Source organism: Dermacentor silvarum, chromosome 1 (assembly GCF_013339745.2).
Source record: "Dermacentor silvarum isolate Dsil-2018 chromosome 1, BIME_Dsil_1.4, whole genome shotgun sequence".
Lineage (NCBI taxonomy): Eukaryota > Metazoa > Arthropoda > Arachnida > Ixodida > Ixodidae > Dermacentor > Dermacentor silvarum.
In genome coordinates, this window is record NC_051154.1 from 342,839,665 (window position 1) to 342,864,233 (window position 24,569).

The window sequence follows — 24,569 nt, forward strand, 5'->3', positions numbered from 1 at the left end:
CTGAAATCTTTGGCACAGCAAAACTTTCCAATATTGCAGGCAAAATACAAGGATCTTGTCGGCAGCTTTCCATGATAATTAAAAAGAGCGATGCTCTAATGTCTCATTCACAGTCGTACTGACTTTCTCTCAGCACTATCCCAGTTCCACAGCTTGACATTCCCTCCCATTCAGTTAGTATCACACTGGCACTAAAGCTCAGTCAAGTGAAGACGACTAACCCTTGCCAACAGAACCCACCTCACCATAACAGGGGTCATAGAAGCGCACAACCAGGTTGAGTTGTGTGCTTTTCCCCGAGCCACTTGTACCACAGATGGCCACGACTTGACCTTCGCCGGCTTCCAGGCTGACGTCTCGCAACACCTGGCCATTGCAGCACCAGGGAAGCAAAGAGTTAAAAACAACGAAGATTCAACTGATGTATACACACACAAACACAAAAAAAAAACTGCAGCATCAATTCCACAAGGCAATTGTGAGCGCTGTGGTTTCCGTAAAGGCCACTCGTATACAAATAGCAAAAGGTAATAAAGGAAGAAAATCAGTTCTCCTCGAACAACATATGCTGAGGACTTGGGAGGTGCATAATTAAGCTGTCATTTGCAACAAGCTTCCTAATTTTTTGACTACTCTCTCACACCCTTAACGAATAAGAACACCTCTTCAGCAGCAGCTGAAGACACATTTAGAGCACTGCACGGGCCTGATTTTTCAGCCCGAGCACAGCCTGGGCCCGCTTTACGAGGCTCGAGTCCAGCCCAGGCCCGTAATACAAAGCCCGAGCCCGGCCCAGGCCTGGGGGTACATGACCAAGACCAGCCCGGGTCTGGCCCGGGCCCGTGTTACTGAGCCTGGGTCTGGCCCGGGCGTTCATTACGAAGCTTAGCTAGGGCCCGCATGTGCATGACCAGGCCCGGCCTGTAAGAAAAAAGTTAATTTTTACTTACAGATGGTACCGTATCTGTCAGCCTCACCTTCTCGAGGTTTAATCAGCTGCAGTACATAAGCAATAAAAGGCCGAAATTTTTGTTTCTCCCACGGAAACATCAGTCATCCAGCCCATTGCCTGTGCTGCTATTTTTCCTCTGGTGCACATGCACTTACCTTGATTTGTACGATATGGTTCTACAATGTCATTTAGCATGCAGATATACAGGGTGTTTCATTTTAGCTGAACCAAATTTTTAAAGATTGCCTGTGGCAGATAGCACAATTATAATCCTTGATCTAAACTACTCGATAAGGCAGCCACTACTTCCATGAGAAATCAAAACGCCTAATTGAAGAATTAACATAATTACGTAAATAACTTTTTAATTATTTCTTTCACAGCACGTCTTTCAATCTACGAAATATAGCCACTAATTTCACAAGGCGTAACCACTCAGAATGAATTCTCAGGACTAAACCAGTTTCGAGATCATAATTTTCAAAGTGTCCGACGAAATGCATGGGCGTTCCAGTTAACTTTTTGAGGAAAATGCTGTTTTATGCATTGAAGCACAAAAGTAAGTGGGCTTAGCGCTAAAATAATGCAATAGTATCGACACTGGTAATAGTGCAATCGCAACAGCGGTAACATGAAAATAGTCTTAGGAGCAGTTCTTTGTATAATTTATTTTTCCTTACGCGGAAACAATGTTCGTTTTTGTGGAAAAGAAAAAAATTAGCGTCGCTTGCACTGGCGGCGCAATGCTAAAGAGACAGCGGAGCTGATGGGCACCTAGATAGTCCTGGCTTTTGGGCTAGGCTAAGCACTACCAAGTCATCCCCAGCATTTCCCGGAATTTATTTATTATTGATTGATTATCGATTAGCTATTGATTGGCTATCGATTGTCTATCGCAAGATATTGGCTATATATTTGGGCTAGGCTAAGCACTACCAAGTCATCCGAATTTATTTACTATTGATCGATTATTGATAAGCTATTGATTCGCTATCGTAAGGTATTGGCCGCGTATTTGGGCTAGGCTAAGCACTACCAAGTCATCCCCAGAATTTTCCAGAATTTATTGATTAGTTATCGATTATCGACTAGCTATTGGTTGGCTATCAATCGCCTATCGATGACTGACTAAGTAGTCCCCACCATTCTTAGCTAGACTTATCCAGGCTCAGCTTCGCTAGTTCACAGGTGTATGTGCCATTGCGCTTGGACCCTTTCTGGACTGCTGCCAGGATCGGCCCACATTTTTGGATTCCGCAGACACATTACGCCCGGCTGAAACAGCTCCACTGTTAAAAATAAGAACTTCATCTGTTTTACTATTTTCTTTGATAAGATATACAGTCATCTGATAAGATATACAGTCAAGAGAGCGGTGTGAATCAGAGAACAAATGGGGATAACCGATATTCTAGTTGACATTAGGTGAAAAATTGAGCTGGGCAGGCCGTGTAATGCATAGGATGGATAACCGATGGACCATTAGAGCTCCAGAAAGTATACCAAGAGAAGTGAAGCGCAGTCGACGGCGGCAGAAAACTAGGTGAGGTGATGAAGTTAGAAAATTTGCAGGCACAAATTCGAATCAGCTAGCGAAAGACAGGGTTAATTGGACATCGCAGGAAGAGGCCTTCATCCTGCAGTGGACATAAATATAGGCTGATGATGACGATGACAGTCATCTTGCATGTGTCACTTCAGCTTGGCACAGAATGCATTGAACCATGCAATGCATAACGGTATGTGTGCTCGAAGGCCTACTTAGGCCCTTTAATGAGCGTGCCCGAGTCTGGCCCGGGCCCGTGGCTTCAAGCCCGAGTCCGGCCCGGGCCCGCGGCCTCAAGCCCGAGCCCGCGGCTTTAAGCCCGGGCCCGGCCCGAGCCCGCCGACAAACGCTTTGGACAGCCCGGGCTTTCAGGTCGGCCCGGGCCCGTGCAGTGCTCTAGACAATTATTTTTATCAGCTTCTAGCCCATGCACAATCTGGGGCACGCGCAAGTTGGGGTCATTTGTGTAATAACTAGGGGTGGACGAATAGTTGAAGCTTCAAATATGAATACAAATACGAATAGTTAATGTGTAGTATTCAATGCATATTCAAAAATAAGCTTTTTGGTATATTCGAATATTTAAAACTAACGAAATTTCAATTCAGAGCTTTGTATATGAATACAAATATGAATACAAACAGTGTGTAGTATTCCATTCGTATTCGAAAATAAACAATTTGGTATATTCGAATGTTCAAAACAAACCAAATATTTCACAACAAACAACTACTTAAGTCAAGTTACTGTTTTCTGTCTGCTAAACAAAGTATATCGCTAATTGTCACAAGTGTGACGACAAAAGTTTTGGAAGCAATGCCGAAATAAAATGGGTAATACAAGTTTTGTTTTCAGTTTCATGACTGAAGCCTACATGAGAACCTGTATTTCTTGCTTGTGCTCAGTCATTTAGTCTATTTGGCAGTGGCTGTGTTGGAGATTTATTTTTTCCGCTGTGGCCAATGATGTTTTCCTTGCAACAAACCCCTTTACATGTGTCTATGGCAAATGAGTCCTTCACCTGCTCATTATTTTTCTTTTTAACTGCAACTTTTAATCATTCATCGGCAGCCATATATTTAGTGTTTTCAGAAAGCTAGTCATACAACTGCCACATTTATTGGAGAGCTTGTTTGAAATCAGGCTCTAAAGTCGTTGAGAGTCTATTCATGCAGTTTTTGTAATGGCAATTGGCAATTTTCTTGTTTCAAACTGTTCATTTGACCCAGTTAGTTACCTGTTTTTTTTGCACTAGTTAGTAATGGCGTGTTACCTAATCATACCCAAGTAAACATTCCTGCTGTAAATATATGCATCTGTGTTTGACTATTCGATGTTCGATTTGATATTCAATGTCTTACTATTTGTATTAAAAGAATTGAACTTTGGCCACCTCCAGTAATAACCAGTGTTGAAGAAGACATTTCATTTCATTTATTATACCTCAAAGGCCCCAGCTGGGGTATTACATGAAGGATGGGTTTTAATTGCAGTGAAAGAATGATTCCAGTGTTGTCTTGAATTGATGTGGATTGGAGTGGTGCACAGCAGTTGTAGGTAGATGGTTCCAGTCCCGTGCTGTCTTCACAAAAAATAAGGGAAGATCTGTGGTAGATTGCGCCAGGGGAGGGTAAACCACTCTGGGATGGTTGGTGCGGCTGGATAAGCGATGGACTGGTAAGATAGCTGGAACTTCGGAGGGAGCATTATAAAATTTGTGGTAAAGGCATAGCCTAGATACGTGATGTTGCAATTCAAGGTTGGTGAGGTGACCACGAGCCTTAAGCTCAGAAACGCTGGAATGCTAAGAATACACAGAGTAAATAAAACGAGCTGCACGATTTTGTACTGATTCTAGAATATTAGATAGGTTAGATTGATGAGGGTCCCAAACAGAGCATGCGTATTCTAACTCAGGGCGAACAAACGTGAGATAAGCTATTAGTTTCCCTCATGGCGGAGCAAGTCTCGAGTTCCTACGAAGAAAACCCAAAGTGCGATTCGCGGAGTTAGCTATGTTAGCTACGTGGGTAGACCAGGAGAGATTGCTTGAAAATGTTACGCCAAGATATTTATAAGATTCAGTGGATGATATTGCAGAGTCGAAAATGATATATTGTGCTGGCTGGTAATGTGGCCTGCGGAGGAAAAATATTGGTGAAATTTTCTTTATATTTAAGGACATTAACCATGTGTTACAACAGGATTCGATAAGGTTTAGGTCGTTTTGAAGGGTATTATTATCTGTGTTGTTTCTAATGGAACGATTTACGACGCAGTCATCTGCAAATGGATGAATGGTAGAAGAGATATTAGCTGGGAGGTCATTAATATAAATAAGAAAAAGTAGGGGTCCAAGTACAGTGCCTTGTGGCACACCAGAGATTACGGGGGATCGGTTAGATGAGTGGGTATTAGCATAGACTAACTGTTGTTGATTAGTGAGAAAACTGCGAATACAATTCAATGCAGGTGTATTAATGTTTAGTCGAGAAACTTTTAGGAGTAGCCGTTGATGCGGAACTTTGTCGAATGCTTTTATGAAGTCTAAGAAGAGAGCATAAATGGGTATGTTTAAGTCAAGGCTGGAACTAATATCGTTATAACATAAAGCTAGTTGGGTGTCACATGAGAGTCCTGCGCGAAAGCCGTGTTCACTGGAATGAAAGAAGTTATTGCAGTCTAAGAACCTAACAATGTATGAGTAGATCACATGTTCCATTAGTTTAGAACAGATAGTAGTAAGTGAAATAGGGTGATAACTGCTGCACAAAGATGGAGGACCTTTTTTGGGTACTGGAACAATCTTGCCCACTTTCCAGTCCACCAGCAGCACTACTGTTGATAGTGACAGCTGGAAAATATGGCAGAGTATAACAATAGTATCCATTTCGTGTTTTTCAGCATTTTCGCATTGATACCATCCCCGCCGCATGAGGATGAGAGTTTTAAGGAGTCAATTAGTTTTTCAATGCCGTTCGGACAAAATCTGATGTCGGGCATCACTGTATGGTCATGATAAGAAAGGGGAGGTAAATTGTCGACAGGTTCAGCACTAAACATTGAAGAAAAAATGTTAAGCTGTTCGGCAGCCTCATGATAAGGAATTTGATGGTTTTGTCCGTCGCACAATGCTAAAGGTTGGGAGTGATTAGGGTTAATGATGTTCCAGAATTTTTTAGGGTTATTTTGTACATAGTGGGCAATTTCTGTGAAAAAAAAAGTTTTTCTTTGTTTGCGCACCTTTCGAACTTTTTTTTCTATGGCATAGTAGCTACTCCACGCACATGCGTCATTAGAGCGTTTTGCGGAACGAAAAAGCCTTTTCTTTTTATTGTTTAGTCGCTTCAGTGTGACATTGAACCGTGGGGATGACTTTTTTTTGGTTACGTTAATGTTGGGCACATGCTTAGAGAACAGGTCTAGTATGTTGTTTTTGAATAGTAACCAGTTGGTCTCGACTGAACGCTTTGAAAAGTCAGTTAGAAAAGAAGTAGCAAATTCTTTAAGCTCAGAGTTTATAGCAGAATAATTCCCCTTATCGTACAATGCTATTGTTTTAGTTATCTTTGTGGGATTGTAGGATCTGAGAGTTTACAGGAGTAAGATGCATGAATTACTGAATGATCACTGAGCCCTGGTAAAAACATCATTTTTGATACCCTGTCGGGATCAGAGGCAAGAATAAGATCTAGAATATTAGAAGAATTGTCCCTGTAGCGTGTGGGTTCATTGATGAGTCGCGTCAGTCCAAAAGTTGGGCATGAGTTGATGAAATCGCTCTCGATACCGTTTTTGGAGGCTACCCATGCTAGGTTAGTCCAGGATATTTCCGGAAAATTAAAGTCGCCGAACAGCAGTATCGGAAGATGTCGATAAGATTCGGTTAGAGAGCGAACGGCCTCGTGGAATTCGGGGACAAAAAGGGGGTCACTACCAGGAGGGCGATAACAAACTCCAATTATCGTGGGGGGGATAGGAAGCATTGCAGAGAACGAACATAATTTCCAAGCACGAGGTTGTCTTAATTTCGGTGCACTGAAGACTTTTATGACTGCCTATTACTACGCCACCACCACGTTTGTTAGTGCGGTCACGTCGGAAAATATTGAAATCTGGGAAAAAATGTAGTATCTCCGAGTCGGTCATAGTAGGGTTAAGCCATGTTTCAGTGACTGCGAACAGATCTGATTCTGTTGTGTTAACTAGGTTTTGAAGAGCATCTACTTTAGGGAGAACGCTTCTTATGTTTGTATATAGGAACGAAAATGATTTCCTTCTTGGATTAATACTGCTGGGGCCTATGTGTTTAAAGTGCGAGGAACAACCTTTTCTGCGTTGTGGTCGTAAGTATAGGTGTTGCTACCTGTGATGGGTTTGTCGTGTAGTAGTTTAAAGAATTGCTGTTGGGCCTTGCCGAGCATAGCGAGATTCTGTCTTGCTTTAAGTGTGCTGGGTGAGTAATCTTCCGAGATTCGATACTGGGAACCCTTCAGTTCATAGGCACTGGATAGAATTTTTTGTTTAATTTTAAAATGCGGAAATTTAACAATCATTGGTCTGTTTGTGTTTGTTTTTTACTTCCCTAGCCGATGGGCTCTTTCGATATCCAATAAATGAATTGTTACGTTTAGTTCTTTACTGCAAAATTGTAATACTCAGGCTTCAGATTCGGACCATGTTTCACGCTCTTTGTCTGAAAAACCAAAAATACTAAGTTTGACTGGCGTGCTCGGTCGTGAGTCGTTTAATTTTGCTATTATTGTTACTATATCTTTCGCGTTTTGGTCACAAAGAACTTGGATATCGTCAATTTGTTATTTTATACTCACTATCGATTTGCAGTCATTTTCTATTTCAGTTAGCCGGTCGTTAATTTTTTGATAGCACTGTCATTCTGCGATAGCTTGCGCTGGATGGATTTAAGTTCTTGCAGCATGGAAGTTTGACTAGACTGGATTTCGCAGAGTGCTGTAAATATGTCGCATGATGTTTGCGTCTTGTTAGAACGGGTGGTGGGACCTGGGTTTAATTCTATGTCGCCTGATAATGCTAACATCTATTTGATGGCATGCGCACAAGCAATTGCAACTTTAAAACAACACTGTGGGCTTGGCAACACCAGAAGCGCCGCATAACGAGTGCGACGTGGTGCATATAGTTAATATTGATTATATACCTGCAAAACGAAAAGTCGTTGCAGGTAAGTGGCCGTGACCATAGCTGTGGTGTTGCGAAGCCCATTGAAGGCTGCGCTGGGCCTGGAGGGATATATGTATTCCGGTGGCAAGGAGGATGTAATCTGAAGAATAGCAATCGTTGGGGTCACGTGAGGTGGTGGCAATAGTGGATGTGTTGGCTCGTGCACTGGGCATCGGGGCAGCAAAGTTGAGAGTACCCATGCTCGTAGATGCTCCAGCTAAGGAAGCGGGTCCGAGCCGTGTTCAGCGCGCAACCGTTCCAGGTACAAGGGTGCCCCCGAGGACTGACCAGGGAGCACGTCGGCATGTTAGACTAGCGCCAAAACATGTTTTAAAGTGCATGTTGTGCAGCGCATTAAGGCACACAAAACATGTCGGGACGCATCCTCACAGAGGCATGCCGAGAACAAATTTTCATTACTTCTGCACGGTGCAAATAACTACAATACAGCGGTGTGCAAGTGTATACTGACAATATTCTTCTTGCTACTTTAACGTTCCTCACATGTCTATTTGTGCTCAGAAGAACAACATGCAATTCATTGTGTCAGTACCTCACGAATGTCAGAGAGAATTTTTGTTTACAAGGCATCAACATAATGAATCTTTATATCACTAGAACTAACTTTTTGAAATATTTCTACACACAGTAACAGATTGGAACAACTTACCTGCGACAAATTTAAGTAGCCCTGATGACATTGTGCAAGATGTGGCTGAATTTGTTTCTTTTTTTTTATAGATACCTTGTTTAAGTTATATAATTTTGTTGCACATTTACCCAGTTCTTTTCATGTTCAGATTTTTATTTGCTTGGCAGTGTCTTATCCTCTTTACTGAATTGTTCCATTGCTCCAACTTATTGTCCTTTAAGGTATTTATGTATATTTTCCCCTTTGGATTTTGCATAAATCTTATGTCCCTCAGGCTTGGGCCCTTACACAAGGGCCTGCGGTATATAATAAATAAATAAATCAGTAAACAAACAATAAATAAATGAAGAAATAAATGCCAAAGAGGAGACAGGTATATTGGATATGCCTTCCCAAACAAACCATCGAAGAAAGTACAAGCACGGAATTCTACGACGTTCCATGGGCCGATCTGTTTGCTGACACACCGGCATATCAACTGGACAGCTATCATACTGTGATACCAGGCTTGGTGACGTCATCGACTACTGGCGCTTATAAAGAGAACAGCTTGCAAGGTTCCGGCATTGGGCACGGCGGCACCGCAACGAACATGTGGTCCTCAAACTCCTTCGTTTTTCTTCTCCAGGCAATACCGGCAATCCTGCTAGCGACCCAGAGCAACCAGCACGTTTCGCAACTTCCCGAACGAACCATCAAAGGAAGTACAAGCACGGAATTCTATGACGTTCCATGGCCCGATCTGTTTGCCAACACACGGGCATATCAACTGGACAGCTATCATACCGTGATACCAGGCTTTGTGACGTCATAGACTACTGACCCTTATAAAGAGAACAGCTTGCAAGGTTCCGGCATTGGGCACGGCGGCACCGCAACGAACATGTGGTCCTCAAACCCCTTCGTTTTCCTTCTCCAGGTGAGAAAATATTTTGTAAAATGATATCACAGTAATGACCTGTTTCTCCTGGTGCTGCCGTGCCCTCAGTCAATGTGTTTTATAGTTAACCGTCGTTTTGCATTTTTAAAACTGCTACTGCTAGTAGATGGCGATGTCGAGAGCAACCCTGGACCTGACACGCAGGCGATCTTGGCAGATATTCGAAATGTTGCCTCTGACCTAAATACTATCAAAGAAGAAAACAAGATAACCAATGAATCCTTAACAGCTGTACATGCTAAGCTCGACAAGCTTGCACTTCTACAAGATAGGATAATTTCTGCTGAAGAAAAGGTATCGTCACTGCAACACAGCATCAATCGCATGGCTAGACAAATAGATGAACTTGAGAACAGAAGCAGGCGGTCAAATTTAATACTATTTGGCATTACTGAGCCCGAAAATGAGACTTCGGCTACTCTCGAGGCGGAAATTACCGGCAAACTTCTCAGAGACACCCTCGGGATGACAATATCGGGCACCGAAAGAATTCATCACCTCGGTGCAAAAAACAAAAACAAAAGAAGACCACTAATATTCATGCTTGTTGACTTCAGAGACAAATCCAAAATACTCAGAAATTGTTCGAAACTAAAAGGCTCCAAGGTATCTATCGGCGAAGACTTTTCAATGAGAGTACGGAACATAAGAAAAAATCTTTGGGTTAGCAGCAAGACAAACAGAGATAGACAAGAAAAGGTTACGCTACACTTCGATAAAATTAAAATCAATGATCAGTTATTCACTTGGGATGAGGAGACGAACACCAGAGTAGCAGTCACAAAAAACTAAGCAAAGCACGTAACCACTCACCCTACCAGTCATATGATAACTTTGCCGTCATTAACATCAATGCCAGAAGTGTCGTAAACAAGGTGGTCGAACTGGAAGCATTCCTTCTAGAGCATAGTCCTGATGTCGTCACTATCACCGAAACATAGCTCTCCCCACTTATATCAAACAGCGATATCTTTCCACCGGGCTACGTAGTACTACGCAGCGACAGAAGTACACGTGGCGGCGGAGTTGCAATTTTAGTGAAGGATGACATTCAAGTAATGCCCCTACCACAAATCGACATCGCCGAGGCACTTTGATATAAGATTAAGAAGGCAAACTTTAATGCCCCTACCACAAATCGACATCGCCGAGGCACTTTGGTGTAAGATTAAGAAGGCAAACTTATCTGCTGCGGTTGGAACATTGTATCGAGCACCTAACTCAGGAGTAGATGGGTTACAAGCTTTGTCCGAATATATGCAAATTCATCTTAAAAACGCAGAACAAATCATTCTTACTGGAGATTACAATCTTCCTGACATAGACTGGAATTCGAATTGCAGTGGGCACACAGAAGTAGCCTCTGCAGAAACACTGCTCGAGATAGCATTCAACTTCGGTTTACGACAGATAATTCGACAACCCACTCGTGTAACTTCCACAAGCTGCAGTATTCTGGATTTTATATTTATAAGTGACAATGTCCTTTCAGACAGTGCCACGTGGGAAGTATTGGACAGCGTATGAGACCATAAAGCAACTAAATGTTCTATGTTATTGCACTCACCAAAGTGTAAGGATGAGCGTTTCACGAATGTTTTAGACTGGTCAAATGCTGATGACGTCAGCACTATTGATTTCCTTGAAAACTGTTATTCGGCTTTTCTTAATGATTACCAAAATGATACAGTTCGAGCAGATGACTTATGGCTATCTTTTAAGAACATTGTTCAAAACTGTTTGACATCATTTGTACCCGTAAGGAAAAAGAGAGTGCATAAAAAGAACCCGTGGATAACCCGTGATATAATACACATGAAACGTAGGGTTACAAGGCTAAGAAAAGCTAAAAATAAGTCTGACGAATCCCACTTAACTGAACTAATCCGCAAGCTCTCCCATTCTTTAAAAGCAAATATAAGAGCAGCTAAAGATAGACACCTTAATGTTACTTTAAATAACTTTATCAAAACGGCTCCTCATAAATTCTGGCGATATTTGAACTCCTGAACTCATAAAGAAAACAACCTACCTCACACTGAAGCTTTAAAGAAAGCGAAAACGTTTAATGACTATTTCAACTGTGTTTTTACTATTGATAATGGTGTTTTACTGCCAATAGGAAATGATGAAGGGACTAGAAGGGAACCAATGGGTGAGATAAATATTACGGAACCAGGGATCTTTTCATTGCTTTTTAACATTGATGAGAAAAAATCCAGTGGACCTGATGGCATTCCGAATACTTTTCTGAAAAGATACGTCGAGTGGATAGCCAAATATCTTTCACTTGTTTATCAAAAATCTATGAACACTGGTGAGTGACTGGAAAACTGCTAAGATTATACCGATCCATAAATCTGGAGATGCTACAAATCCCTCTATCGTCCAGTTTCCTTAACTTGTACTGTCTGCAAAATATTTGAACATATCATACTTAAACACATTATGCAGTTCACAGATGACAACAAACTTCTATGTGAAAATCAACATGGGTTTAGAAAAGGCCGGTCAACGACAACGCAACTAATTGAAACAATCCATGACCTCGCAACCTCCATTAATAACCGCGGACAAACTGACGTTATCTTTCTTGATCTATCGTAAGCCTTTGACCGGGTATCGCACACTAAGTTATTCTGGAAACTTGATAACTTATTTGGTAATTGCAAGGTCACAAAATGGATTAAAAATTACCTTTCAGACAGGACCCAGTATACTCACTGCAACGGCTACTCATCCGAACACTCACCTGTTCTATCAGGAGTACTGCAAGGCACAGTACTAGCTCCTATTCTTTTCCTCATTTTTATTGATGAATTAGCTGAGAACTCGGATGTGACAGTCCGCATGTTTGCAGACGATTGCATAATATATAAAGAAGTCAACAATACTACAGACCAAGTTACTCTGAACAATGCACTTAGAAACGTTACGAACTGGTGCCGATCATGGCAGATGAATATTAATCTAGATAAATCTGTGTGTATGACAATATCAAGAAAAAAGAAGCCTCTGTCGTTCACCTATGTAATAGATCAAGTACCGTTAAAAGTCATTCACCATTACAAGTACCTTAGGGTAATTATTTCCTCAGACTTAAAATGGGATAAGCAGGTGTAATATATTTCATGTAAAGCCTTTTCCGCTCTTTGCTCGCTAAAACGGTCACTCCGGACTGCTTCACCAAGTACAATGTTCCAGTTCGACCATATACATCATTAGTTCGCTCAATTCTTGAATATGGTATTATAGCTTGGTTTCTGCACACAAAAAGATGTATTGATAAATTAGAAGCAGTACAAAGAAAAGCAATTAGATTTGTGTACAACAAGTATCGACGCCATGATTCGCCTTCTGAACTCCTTGCAAGAGCAGGTCTTTTTACAATAAACAAACGAGCAAAGCTTCTACGTCTCAAGTTGGCATTCCAGCTCTTAAATAATGAAGTAAACAGAAATGGCTGCCGACTTCTGTCGTTCTCAGAAACCAGGCCCACTAGAAAAAAACAAAGTAGACACTTGAAAGAGTATAGATTCCACAATGATACATTTGAGTTCTGATTTTTTTCCACAGACAATAACAGAATGGAATGCACTACCAGAACACGTCATTGGTAGCAGTTCAAGTCATATGTCTGTCTCAAGACTAACTAATTAGATTAAAGACGATAGTCTTTCTTGGGGAACTTAAACGCTGAAAATTTGGTCTGTCTGTCTGTCTGTCTGTCACCCGATTCAGCCACCCGGCCAAAGTTGGACCACTTGCTTACCGCCCACACTACTTAAACTGGTACGGCTGTTCATACTTGTGAACGTTATCGATCACAAAGTAAATATTACGCATATCTGAGGCGCAACATCACTAGGTAAGTATTAGGAGGTGTGTTCCTTTAATAGAAAATACATAGATACGTAACTCTAAAGACCCTAGTTTCTTAAGCTGCGCTGAAAATGCCATGCTATGCGCGCCGACGAGCGCCCTTTGCCATGGAGGAAGGAAACCCTCTGCACAAGCTCATGTTTCCCGATGTATTGCCAGATGGCGTCCATGTCTCACGCAGCGCCTCCTCAATTTTATCAATGCCAGCCAGATGCAGCCGATTCAACATAAAGGAAGCGCTGTCTGAGGCAGGGCAAAACATAAATGGCCGCTTGATGAGATAATGCGGTAAAATGAAATCTGTTCAAACAAACCTTCATGCCAGGATGGAAATGGTACGAGAACAGCATTACGGGTGGCCGCGGATCAGACCAGCACTCATGTAGTACAGCCGGCAGAAGACTATCGTCTTTCGACGACATTTGCAGCGAAGCACGCAGATACGCGGCAAATTTTTTTTCTACTGCCTTAGCTTGAAAGATTAAATGTATGTACAGTTAAACCTGCTTATAACGAACCTCCATATAACAAATTCCTGGATATAACGAAGTTTTTTTATTCCCTGCTGTTACTCCATAGAAGCGCATGTATTTGAGAGCTCTACGTAACGAAGTGGCCGCGGGAGACAACCTCGATATAACGAATTTTCCCCACCGACAACCTAGAGATTTCGCCCCAAGTTTTGTTATTTTTGCGCGAGCAGCAACCGAAAGCACCGTCTCCGCCGCGACGGAATGCGAAGCGAGCGCACGTGTGCGTGCGTGCATGTGAGCGTGTGCGAGGCGGGCCTGCGAGCGTGTGCGAGGCGGGCCTGCATGCCTCAACCCGGCAATCTTGCCGCCGTGGGCGTGACCTTTCCCCCTCCCTTCATTCAAACCTGATCCTGCCGCTTGCTGCAGGTGGCCTAGCCTGCCAAGCCGGTACTCTCCTTTTCCAGTTGAAGTTGCTGACGCGCTGGCAGACGCTGTGGCACATCACACTCGATGAGCGCGGACACGCGCTGTCAAAGGCTGGCGGCGTGTGGAAGCGCCGCTGCAGGAGCGAGCAAAGTGACCTTCGTGCTGTTGTCTATAGCTTCAACGCAAACTGAGCACCGAGAACACACAGCACGCACAAAGCTACGAGCCGCCGACGCACTTACACTGCTAGACTCTGCCCCAACGCAGATCGCTTTCAAGATAAAGCCCGCGCGACCGCGCGCAGTACGCAGTTGAAGCCAGAGTACGGTACAGCGCCGCCCGCTACCTCCCCCCCTCGCTCCCTCGACGGTGCCTCAGACACAATGGAAGAAGGCGTGCTTCCTCCCTGCTTTTCTTTCGTGCGTGCGCCAGATTTAGATGCAGTCGTCGGCTCCCCTCGCACATACAGCATACGGCACCTGGCGACTGCGTTATCGCCCTTGAACGGAACGGAACATCTGTGAGCCAAAACCAATATTAGGGCCACAACGCGTCATAGACACCGTCTTTAGATAGCAAATATGCATCACAAGGGCCATACTTTTGCTGGCGGAAACCGAAAATATGTCAAGGCTTTATAAACGGCTAAAGAGAGAGAGAGAGAAAACATTTATTGAGCTCAAAATGACGGCGTCTTCTCAGACGACGGACGGGGTGGTTCCCTGGATTCAGGACCCATATACGGCCAGCAGCTCCTGGCCCCTAGCCGCCAGCACAAGCTGGATCGACAGGGCGGGGCTGGACCGTAAGGTCTCCCATCGCTCATGGGGTGGGGTAGTGGGGGACGGAGGGGGGATGGGGGGTATAGGGGATTTGAGTGACGTGCACTCCATCAGGATGTGTGCGAGGGTGCCTGTGTTATTTTTGCAAAATGGAGAAATGTCCTCTTCGGTTTCTGGGTAGAATTTATTCATCAGGGCAGGGTGGGTAAGCGAACCCGCCTGAATGCGCCTGATGATTGTTTGTTGTTCCCTGCTCAGGGTGCGGTGCGGCTCGGGGAAGGTGCGCCGATCCTCCCTATACTCGGAGGTAATCTCTTTGTACGTGAGCACCGGGTTGGTGGTGTCGGCGTCCTACCCTGCCCGGAGGGTCATCGCTCGGGCATGGTAATCGGCTATGACGTTCCCAGCTACCGCTATGTGGGCAGGCACCCATACAAGCTCTATGGCTGGCTCCGGTGCCCTTTTCTTCTTTAATGTCACGGCTGCCTCTGAGGAAATCACCCCTTTCCTGTAGCCGCCGTAAGCTCTTTTGGAGTCGGTAACCACTACCCTGGCGTCCAGTTGGAGAAGCGCCAGGGCTATGGCCACTTCCTCTGCTGTCGCTGACTCTCTGGTGTTGACTGCAGCGCTGTTTATCAACCGTTCCCCGTCGGTTACCACCACCGCTGCTTTGCTGCTGCCCCTGATGAGGGACGCATCCACGTATAGGACTCCCTCCAATCGCTGCATTTTGGAATTAATTGCCTGAGCTCTGGCTTCTCTCCTGCCATCATTTTTCTCCGGCGTCATGTTTCGGGGTAAGGGCTTGGTGGTGATTGTAGTCATCCATTCAGTTGGGATGTACCTCTTAATTGTTGCTCTCTCCTTGCGCCACCCTATCTTATTCAGCACCGCGCGGCCATGATTTGTCTGGCTCAGGCGGAGTCGCTGGTTAGACAGGTGAGCTTCTACGAGTTCGTCGACTGTGTTGTGTGCCCCCATGGCTTGAAGGCGCTGGGTCGACGGATAGATGGGTAGGCTGAGGGCTTGCTTGGTGGCCTTTCTGATGATGGTATCGAGTGTATTCTTTTGAGTCCTGTCTAGATTGAGATACGGGGCCAAATATGTTATCCTGGATGTTATGAATGCCTGCACTAGTCTGAGAGCGTCATCTTCCTTGAGTCCTCTGTTTCTAGTTGAAACCCTTCTCAGCATGGCTAGGATCTTCTCCGCGTTGGTCTTCATCTTGGCGATGGCGGCATGTGCTTTGCCATTGTCTTGTATTAAGAGTCCGAGAATTCTACATGTGTCCATTGGCTTGACTGTGGTGCCGTCAATTTGGATGCAGATGTCTGGTGGGGGCTGCTTGCGGGGCTTTCCTGGTTGGATTACGAGGAGTTCCGACTTCTGCGGCACGCAGCTGAGTCCACAGGTCTTCGCGTACTCGTGCACTGTGAGTGCTGCTGCTTGGAGTGTCTCCTCCATCCAGCCGTCGGAGCCCGCTCGCTCCGTTCATATTGTAACATCGTCCGCATAGAACGCATGTCCGATTCCTTTGATTTGGTCTAGCAATCATGGCAGTGGCAGTAAGGTCAGATTAAACAGGAGTGGTGATAACACTGCTCCCTGTGGGGTGCCCCGCTCCCCCAATTCAATGGGCTCTGATCGCTCTTCACCCATTGATATTCGTGCCTTGTGAGAGGACAGAAAGTCTTTGACATATCCGAAAGTGCGCCTCCTGCACCTCGTCTCATTGAGGTTGGTGAGTATACTAGCATGAGTAACATCGTCGAACACCCCTTTGAGATCTCAGGCGAGGATTGCCCTGGGGCTGTTTCGCGTAGCCCATTTGATTACCAGCTCTTGAAGCTAAAGCATGAAGTCCTGTGTTGATAGATGCTTGCGGAATCCAAACATCGTCTTCGAAAGTTGGTCGGAGACCTCAAGGTGTTCCTGAAGGCGACGTAGTACCATACGCTCCATCACCTTGCCAACACAGGAGGTCAGCGATATTGGCCTCATGTTTTCAATCGCGGGGGCCTTACCCGGTTTGGGAATGAATCGCACCTCGGCCTCTTTCCACTCCGGCGGGAGTTGAGAGGTTTCCCAAGCCTTATTTATATGTTCAAGCAGAGATTGTGCCGTCCTACCGCTCATGTTGGCGAGCAACCTGTAGGTGATGGCGTCTCTCCCCGGAGGGCTTTTCTTGTTGCTCTCGTCAATTGCTGTCCACATCTCGGGGATGGTGAACGGCCTGTCCAGGTCTTCATTGCTGGGTCCTGTGTATTCTCGCGAGATCGGGTGTTGCCCTCGCTCCGTTTGAAAATATTGGTCTTCTAGGGCCTTCATAAGCCGGCCGCTGTCTCCGTCGTATCTGTTTAGGACCTTTGTCAGCAACCGGTTGCTTGCTGTCTTGCTGCCTGCGGGGTCTATGAGGTGCCTCAGCAGTTTCCATGTCTTGCCCACGGACAGCTGTCCCTGAAGGCCATCGCATACCTGCAGCCTGTTCTCTTTGCTGAGCTTGACCACGTATTCCGAAATTTCGTGGTTAAGCTCGGCTATCCGACGCGCAAGCTTCCTGTTGTGCCTTTGCCTCTTCCAGCGCTTCGTGAGCGAGTGCCGGGCCGCCCACATGTGAGCGAGCCTACTGTCAACGAAAGGTACCTTCGTTGTAGTTGCAATTTCTTGGGTGAATTTGTCGAGAATCTTCTTTTGTTTCTTGGCCCATGTCTTGTACGAGGTATCATGCGGGTCCCCTTCGTCCGCGTCTTCGCCGTCTTGTTATGTGTATGCACGCATCTTATCCCAGTCCGTTATGCGTGCTGCTCCCAGCTTAGCCCGGAAGTCTGGGCCCCGTACGGTGAGTGTGGTTATGGTGTGGTCAGAGCCCAAGTCCAGGTCCTCACACTTCAACGAGATATCCAGCATTCCGCTAAGCCAGGACAGGTCTGGTGTTGTATCTCTGGAGACGCTGTTGCCTCTTCTTGTGGCTACTCCGGGTTCGTTGAGTAGAGAAACGTCCAGGTCTTCCATAGTCTTGACCAAAGCCTTTCCCCTCTTGGATTGAAATTTGTACCCCCATAAGGTGTGCGGCGCGTTGAAATTGCCCAAAATCAGGAGTGGCCTGTTCCCAGCCAATTTCTTTGCGTCCATCACAACTCGATCGAATTCATAGTGTCTTTGCGATGGTCTGCAGTATACGCTCATAACGAAAATATTGTTTTTACTTCCAATTTCCTTTGCGTGTATTTCCACCAGCGTGTGCTCACACCCTGCTTGCGCAGTAAGGTGTTGAGTAGCTGCTATGTGATTCTCCACTAGGATCACCGTACCCATTATGGTTGGGTCGGTGTATGTAACGTATCCTGGAATTTTTGGGACTCCCCTTGTCTCTTGTAAAACAAGAATGGCCGGCCTAGTTTCAACCTGATTCATGTGAAGTGCCAATTCCATGTCTTTGTATCTTATTCCTCGGCAATTCCTAAACAGCTAAATAAACGGTTAAATACGTAGTTGTCGACCCTGGCAGTATGGGCGACCAATGCCATCGTCAAGCCACCAAGCCAACCGACAAGAAAAGTCAAAATGGCCGCTCGGGCCGGCGCAGGGTGGCAGTTCGCGACGTACGATGCGGGAACGGTCCCACAGTTGCGACGCAACAGAGCGGTTACCCATGCATTGGGTTCTACGGGAACTGTGCCGGGACTGGCCAAAAACGACGTAACAGCCGGGAAAACGCAGCACCCGGGAACGTAACAGCGGGGTTCTACTGTAGCACTATACGACGCTACGACACCATCGTGAGGCTCGCTCTTGGTTGCCGATGCCTCGCACTTTGCGAAACGACACGCGTCCACGCATTCACTACCTGGTGTGACATTCCAAGGATGAGTGCTTTGACGAAAACGGAAAACGGGTTCGCGGTACATCGAGGGCGCAATAGAATCGAGTAAATACGGTATGCGTTTTTTGTCGAATTTTCGTGCCGAACCAGCATATAACGAAATCCTCTTTATAACGAAGTTTTTCGGGAATTTGTCAATTTCGTTATATCCAGGTTTAACTGTATCAGTGTTTTTCATGCCAGTGATTGTTCGTGAAAAGGTTTCTTTTTTATGTTTACAGTGTTATTATTACCTTTGTGTATATGAATTGCATACATTTACATGACTTGCAGGAAAGTGTCTGTACTGCTGTTATTCTTTGTCCACAATATTTGGAATTGTTATTAACAGAAACTGTTAACCATGTTTGATACCACTTTCACAGTTGTATTTGTGTCCCGACCCTGCTACAGCCTTACATATAAGGCTAGCAGTATGTATTAAATAATATTGATCACAACATTTCTGAATTTACATCTTCATGTGCTGAAGCACATTCATTAAAAAGTGTATGTTTTGAGGACTGAGGGTACTTTACAAGCAAAATATATAGGCTTTTCTTCAGTATGCTGCTTCTAGTGTTAGCTAATGTTTGTAAACATAGCAACAAAAAATAGATGCATGTAAACACTGGCCAACAACAGTGACGCCTGTGTTTGTAAGTTGTAAGCATAATTTTCCTCCGATTCCATTCATTTCTTATCACCTGCCACAGCGAGTGGCCCATCCTGGCACTAATGAAGGTGTGGCATCACGTGTGCCAACGATGAAGAGCAAAATCAATGGGAGATGAAAATAATCTTTACAAAATACAACACCAGCTCTGCTTTTACATCAGGTTTGCAGAGAATTTCAAAAATAGATCTAGTATGTGCAAGCAAAAGAAAAGGCAGGGAGGAGCGACCTTTTCCACACGAAAAAAAAAAATAGGTGAGATAGAGAGAGAAAATTATTGTCAGAAGAAATGTATAAATAAAAAAGGAAAGAATAAAAATACCTTTACATGACTTACCAAGTGACCTGAGTATCTTGGATAAAAGAAGGAGATGTCCTTAAAAGAAAGATTGGAGGTCAACTGTTTTAGCTGCACACCAAGTTCAGAGTATGAGTCAATATCAGGCCTCTGGAAACACAAAACACGCATCAAATTAGTCTTGGGAGTTCAGCGCACACAGAAAACATAGAGTGACTCATCATCGATTATATTCATGTACAAGTTTGTGATAAGGGGTATTTATATTACTGAAAGCAAGTACATCTATGTCTGCTGTCATTTTCAAAAAGGGGGTATTGTTATTGATAGCTACATGATATTTTTTTTGTACGCACCTAGAACTCAGCTGAAATGTTCTTGTCAGCTAAAAATTTTTGTTTCTGCTACTTGTCTATGAGGATACCAGAATGTGGCATTAGGCATCCTGCCATATTTGTGGTGTAGTACGTTTCTAAAAACTGATTCAATTTGTGACAGCTATCAAAAAAGCAGAAATTTTTGCTCTGGCAACAGTTCACTGGATTAAATTTCAATAAGCTCAGTTTGGTTTTGCCTGCATTCAAACAGATGGCAAAGAACCAAGTGGTTTGATTAAATTGTTAGAAACAACCAAAAGAAGCCAAGCAAATGTTTTCTGTGGCTTTGTTGTCTTAAGATGTGGCTAAATATCTGTAGAATTTATGTTAGAGGATGCTGTAATGAGCAGCAGTTTGTGAAACCCTGCCCCAGTAGTATACAATAGACTCCCGCAAAGATGAACTCAAAGGAACCAAGAAAAGTATGTATCCACGGAAGTCACCAAAGAAAAGAAATTCACAATTGTAGGTACATCCCAATACTTAAAAGAAAAAGGCAAATATATAAAAAGAAACATTTATTGCACTTGCATTATTCAAAGTATTGGTTTATGTACATTTGTTTGGGTCACTTAGTAATTTTTCCTTGCTGGCACTTTGAAAATATGTGTACTATCTTAACGCTGGCATTTAAACTAACTTGTTAAAAAATCCTCTACTGCCTGCATGACAAAAAATGTGCCAATGTATTTGGGGTGTTATCTATATCACTTGTGAGCACAACTCGTTATTGTTGGCTCTTTGGCAGAATCCTCGCCACCAGCTTGCAAAGACACTTTGAGGACCTCCTTGATTAATGTTTCTATAGTGTCAGGCCTGCGTGTTTCACATAGCCGTCGACACCAGCATGTATTTTTGTCCACAAAACAAAATTTGCTTTTGCTGGAGCGAGAAGTTGCTCAGAATCTCTCGACAATTCAAGCAGCAAGCATCTGCGACGACCACAGAAATGCAGTTTGGGTTAAGCAGATTTTTTTTGCACAGGGTTTATGGAAGACCAACCAATCCAACAATTTCACATTGTTCCGCATAGCTGAGCATCTAACTTTATTGGCTTCATCTTAATGGTAGTCTACTGTATCTCTTCAAAGATTTCCTCTTCACCTGATTTTTGTAATTAGGAATGATAGGCAAGCCAGTTCTTTATTAATTTACAGGGATGAGATGTTAAGTGCATTTAAGACAGGCAACATAAATAGGTCAGTACCAAGACATCAATAATACACACGTAAAAAAAAGAAGAAAAGAAACTGAAGCTGCCAAAAACCAATGGAATAACAACCAGCCAGCATCAACTGTTAATGGATTCGGCAGATTTAATTTCCTACTGACAAAGCTGTTCACTTCTCGTTTAACATTTTCTCTTAACACTGCAATAACATGTAGAGTAATTTTCTTGCTGCCCAAAATTGTACTCTTTACTGCAGAAAAACGTTTTTAAGGAAGCTTAATAACCTACTCCGTCAATGACTTCAAAGACACAGCCAGCCGCCATTTGTGCCACAGCGATGCTGTTGAGCTGCGGCAGAGCATTTCCCAGTGAAAAGGAGCCCACCATGACTACAAAGAATACCTGCAAGAAACAATAAGTGATTTGTAGAGCACGGCATGCTTCTGTTTTTATTTTTGGTTGGCCAGAATCCCCAAACCCACTTTCCAAATAGATACAAAATGCACAAAAGTAAAGGCAAACATTCACAATGAATGCCCTGCCAGGACACAGCCTGGATGCTGCTACTAAAACCGAGCTGTACCTGGAAGCACAATAATAGCAACAGAACGTAATTCATCCTATACCAGTGAATGCAATTTAGAAGGCAAGCACACATTAGAAGTGTAGCCACCATCAGACTCCAGTACCCGAGCAAGTCTCCAGTCTCAAACTCTAGTGCTACTAGAGTTTTCGTGTGACAGTGCTGTGCAAAGGTTGGCTTGATCTGTCCTTGCAAAACTGCCGGAGTTTACTTCTTGTACACTGCATCTGTAAAACAAGACTTCCAGAAGTGTGTTCAGGTTAAGCGTGATGGCAGCTGTACATCTTGACAGAAGAATTACTACACCAAATCAAATAAAGTGTCGCAGTTTCACCCTGAAAGGCAAAGCATCAATTGCGATAGCAAATTAGTAGAGAGCTATACGGAGTAAAGATAGTAGTTTTATCAGCTGTATAAACTTGGACATGATGCAGCACCAGCAACGCGCAGAACTGTTGTCGATGCCGTTGACGTTTTTCCCGCATTCGCACCGAACACGCGCGGCATTGGTGACTGGCCAAGGCCTCTGGGGGCGGTTTGGATGTTTTCGACGAGATCAGAACGTGAAACTCGTCGAGCAGCGTCGGAAGTCTTTACCATTTTCTCGCCTCACAACGTTTTTATATAAATACGCATTTGGTGCCACAGCTAAACGTGCCTCCCCTTCTTCCCTCCCTCCCTCCCGTCTCCCCATGCCTTTCACGCGATGGAAGAAGTAGTGTTTGCTCTATATATATGGTGATTGTTAAGGAGGAAAGACGCAGCCCTTCCGGGAGTACGGCGCAGAATGCGCGTTTGCTCTCTGACGTGTGTTCGCTCTCCGTGAAGCGCGCATCCCTCGCGCCCTTTCACTCGCACATACAGCGTCCGGAGCGTGGCGAAGATTTCATCGCCCGATTGACGTCATACGGAACCGCACGGCAACGGCGACGGAAGAAATCTGCTTTGGAGTGTCCATATAATTGCTATCGCAATAAAACAAAAAGAGATCTCTTTATGAACTCTCCGCAGAACAACAGGGTGTAGCAAAGTACAGAGAGGTGGGTGAGTTGATTTGAATTCACAGCATATTTAGGCAGAAGAATCTCTTTTCATACTGTCTAAGTGCTATGAACTGCAACAATGCTATAAAAGATATGAACTGGGTATGGGTTTGGTCAAGTTGGTATGACGTAAGGCAAGATTTAACAGTGTGGAAATGAGGACAATGTAAGCACAAGAAAAAAAACTGCGACAATTATTTGATGAGTGGGTCCGGCAGCGGCATGGCGAATGGTTGCTGTAGTTACGTCTTTTTCGTCTTGCAGATTGCCGCTTTCTTGGATGGTTACTACGTCGAGGGACATGTCGAACCAGTTTGGCACCTGCGCAGTCATCATCTGATTTTGATGGTGCTTCTTGCGTATTCAAGGACACGTGTGCTGCATCGATACACTACGAGTGCATGTCAGCAGTATTTCTCGGTCTTCCGTCCTCGTCAAGGTGGCGCTTCCGCGCACTACGTGACTACTGGGACATCGACTGTACTGCCGAACTTCAAAAGGACCTGTGCGAGCGCTCTGCTCTTCAGTGGGTCCGGCAGCGGCATGGCGAACGGTTGCTGTAGTTACGTCTTTTTCGTCTTGCAGGTAGGCAATTTTATGACTACAAATGCTACAGAAGTGATGATCGTTGTCTCCTATTGCTGCCAGACCCTGTACATTTTCTCTCCTTGCTGTTATGTGTGTTGCACTCCCTAAGAAAACTATTGTTTCTTTCGGAGACATTGAGTTGAACCCCAGCACGAATACTGAGGCCATGCTAACGGAATTGCTGGCGGGACAGGTTCGAATCGGTCAAGACATAGCTGCACTAACGGCTAAGATATCCTCATTCGATGATCGTTTGACCAAACTCGAGTCGCTTGCTTCCAGTAATAACGACGCAGTCCAGTGCCCTGCAAGATCTCGAGAGACCATAACCAGTCCTAAAGAGCACAATACAAAAATTATACATGAAGAATGACGACCTAGAAAACAGGTCACGAAAAAATAACTTGGTAATCCAGGCTTGCCCGAGGTGTCGCGAGAAACCCCGGAAAACTTGTAGCCTCTATCACTGACCTTCTGTCAACCAAGCTCGGTGTTCAATGCGATGTTATAGAGTGCTGCCACAGACTCGGTTCTCGTAGGCAGGACAAAGGACGACCTGTGATAATAAGGCTACTCGATTACAGGAATAAAATTGAAATATTGAAAAACTCACGTAAACTCAAGAACACTAATATATTTATTAATGAGGATTTCTTGGTGCCTGTCCGCCAGCTACGCAGAAACCTATGGCAGAACTCGTCTGATTTAAGAAAAAGCGCAAAATCAGTTCAGCTGCGTTTCGATACCCTGATCATTGATAACGCTCGCTACAAAAGGGACGAAGTAAAACAGTGTATTCTCATAGCACCAGCTTCTCGGTGCACTGACTGACTGCCTCCTCAAAAGCAGCTAACAGTATGAATGTAAATGCGCGAAGCCTGGTCAACAAGGGCGTCGATTTTAATTGTCTCGTTGAATCCCATAATCCTACTTAATATGCGTTACGGAAACTTGGTTGCACGATGCAATAACGGACAGTATTTTCGCCCCCAGGCTATGCGGTGCTAAAGAAAAGGACAGAGTCGGTAGACGCGGGGGTGGCGTAGCGATTTTTATTAAGACAGGCATTGATTTCTTTCTACGCCTGACCTTCACTGATACCGAGTCCACTTTGGG

General features: G+C 44.3%; 1 protein-coding gene across 1 annotated transcript; it reads right to left on the minus strand.

Moving 5' to 3' along the window:
* Nucleotides 1-216: 216 nt before the first annotated feature.
* On the minus strand, nucleotides 217-21,762 carry LOC125943327 (phosphatidylcholine translocator ABCB4-like). Its single transcript, XM_049662445.1, has 3 exons — nucleotides 21,528-21,762; nucleotides 19,731-19,841; nucleotides 217-366 (listed from the first exon to the last, which is right to left on the minus strand). Exons 1-3 carry the CDS (start codon nucleotides 21,624-21,626, stop codon nucleotides 217-219), a joined length of 360 nt encoding a protein of 119 aa, XP_049518402.1. The 5' UTR covers nucleotides 21,627-21,762.
* Nucleotides 21,763-24,569: the final 2,807 nt, after the last annotated feature.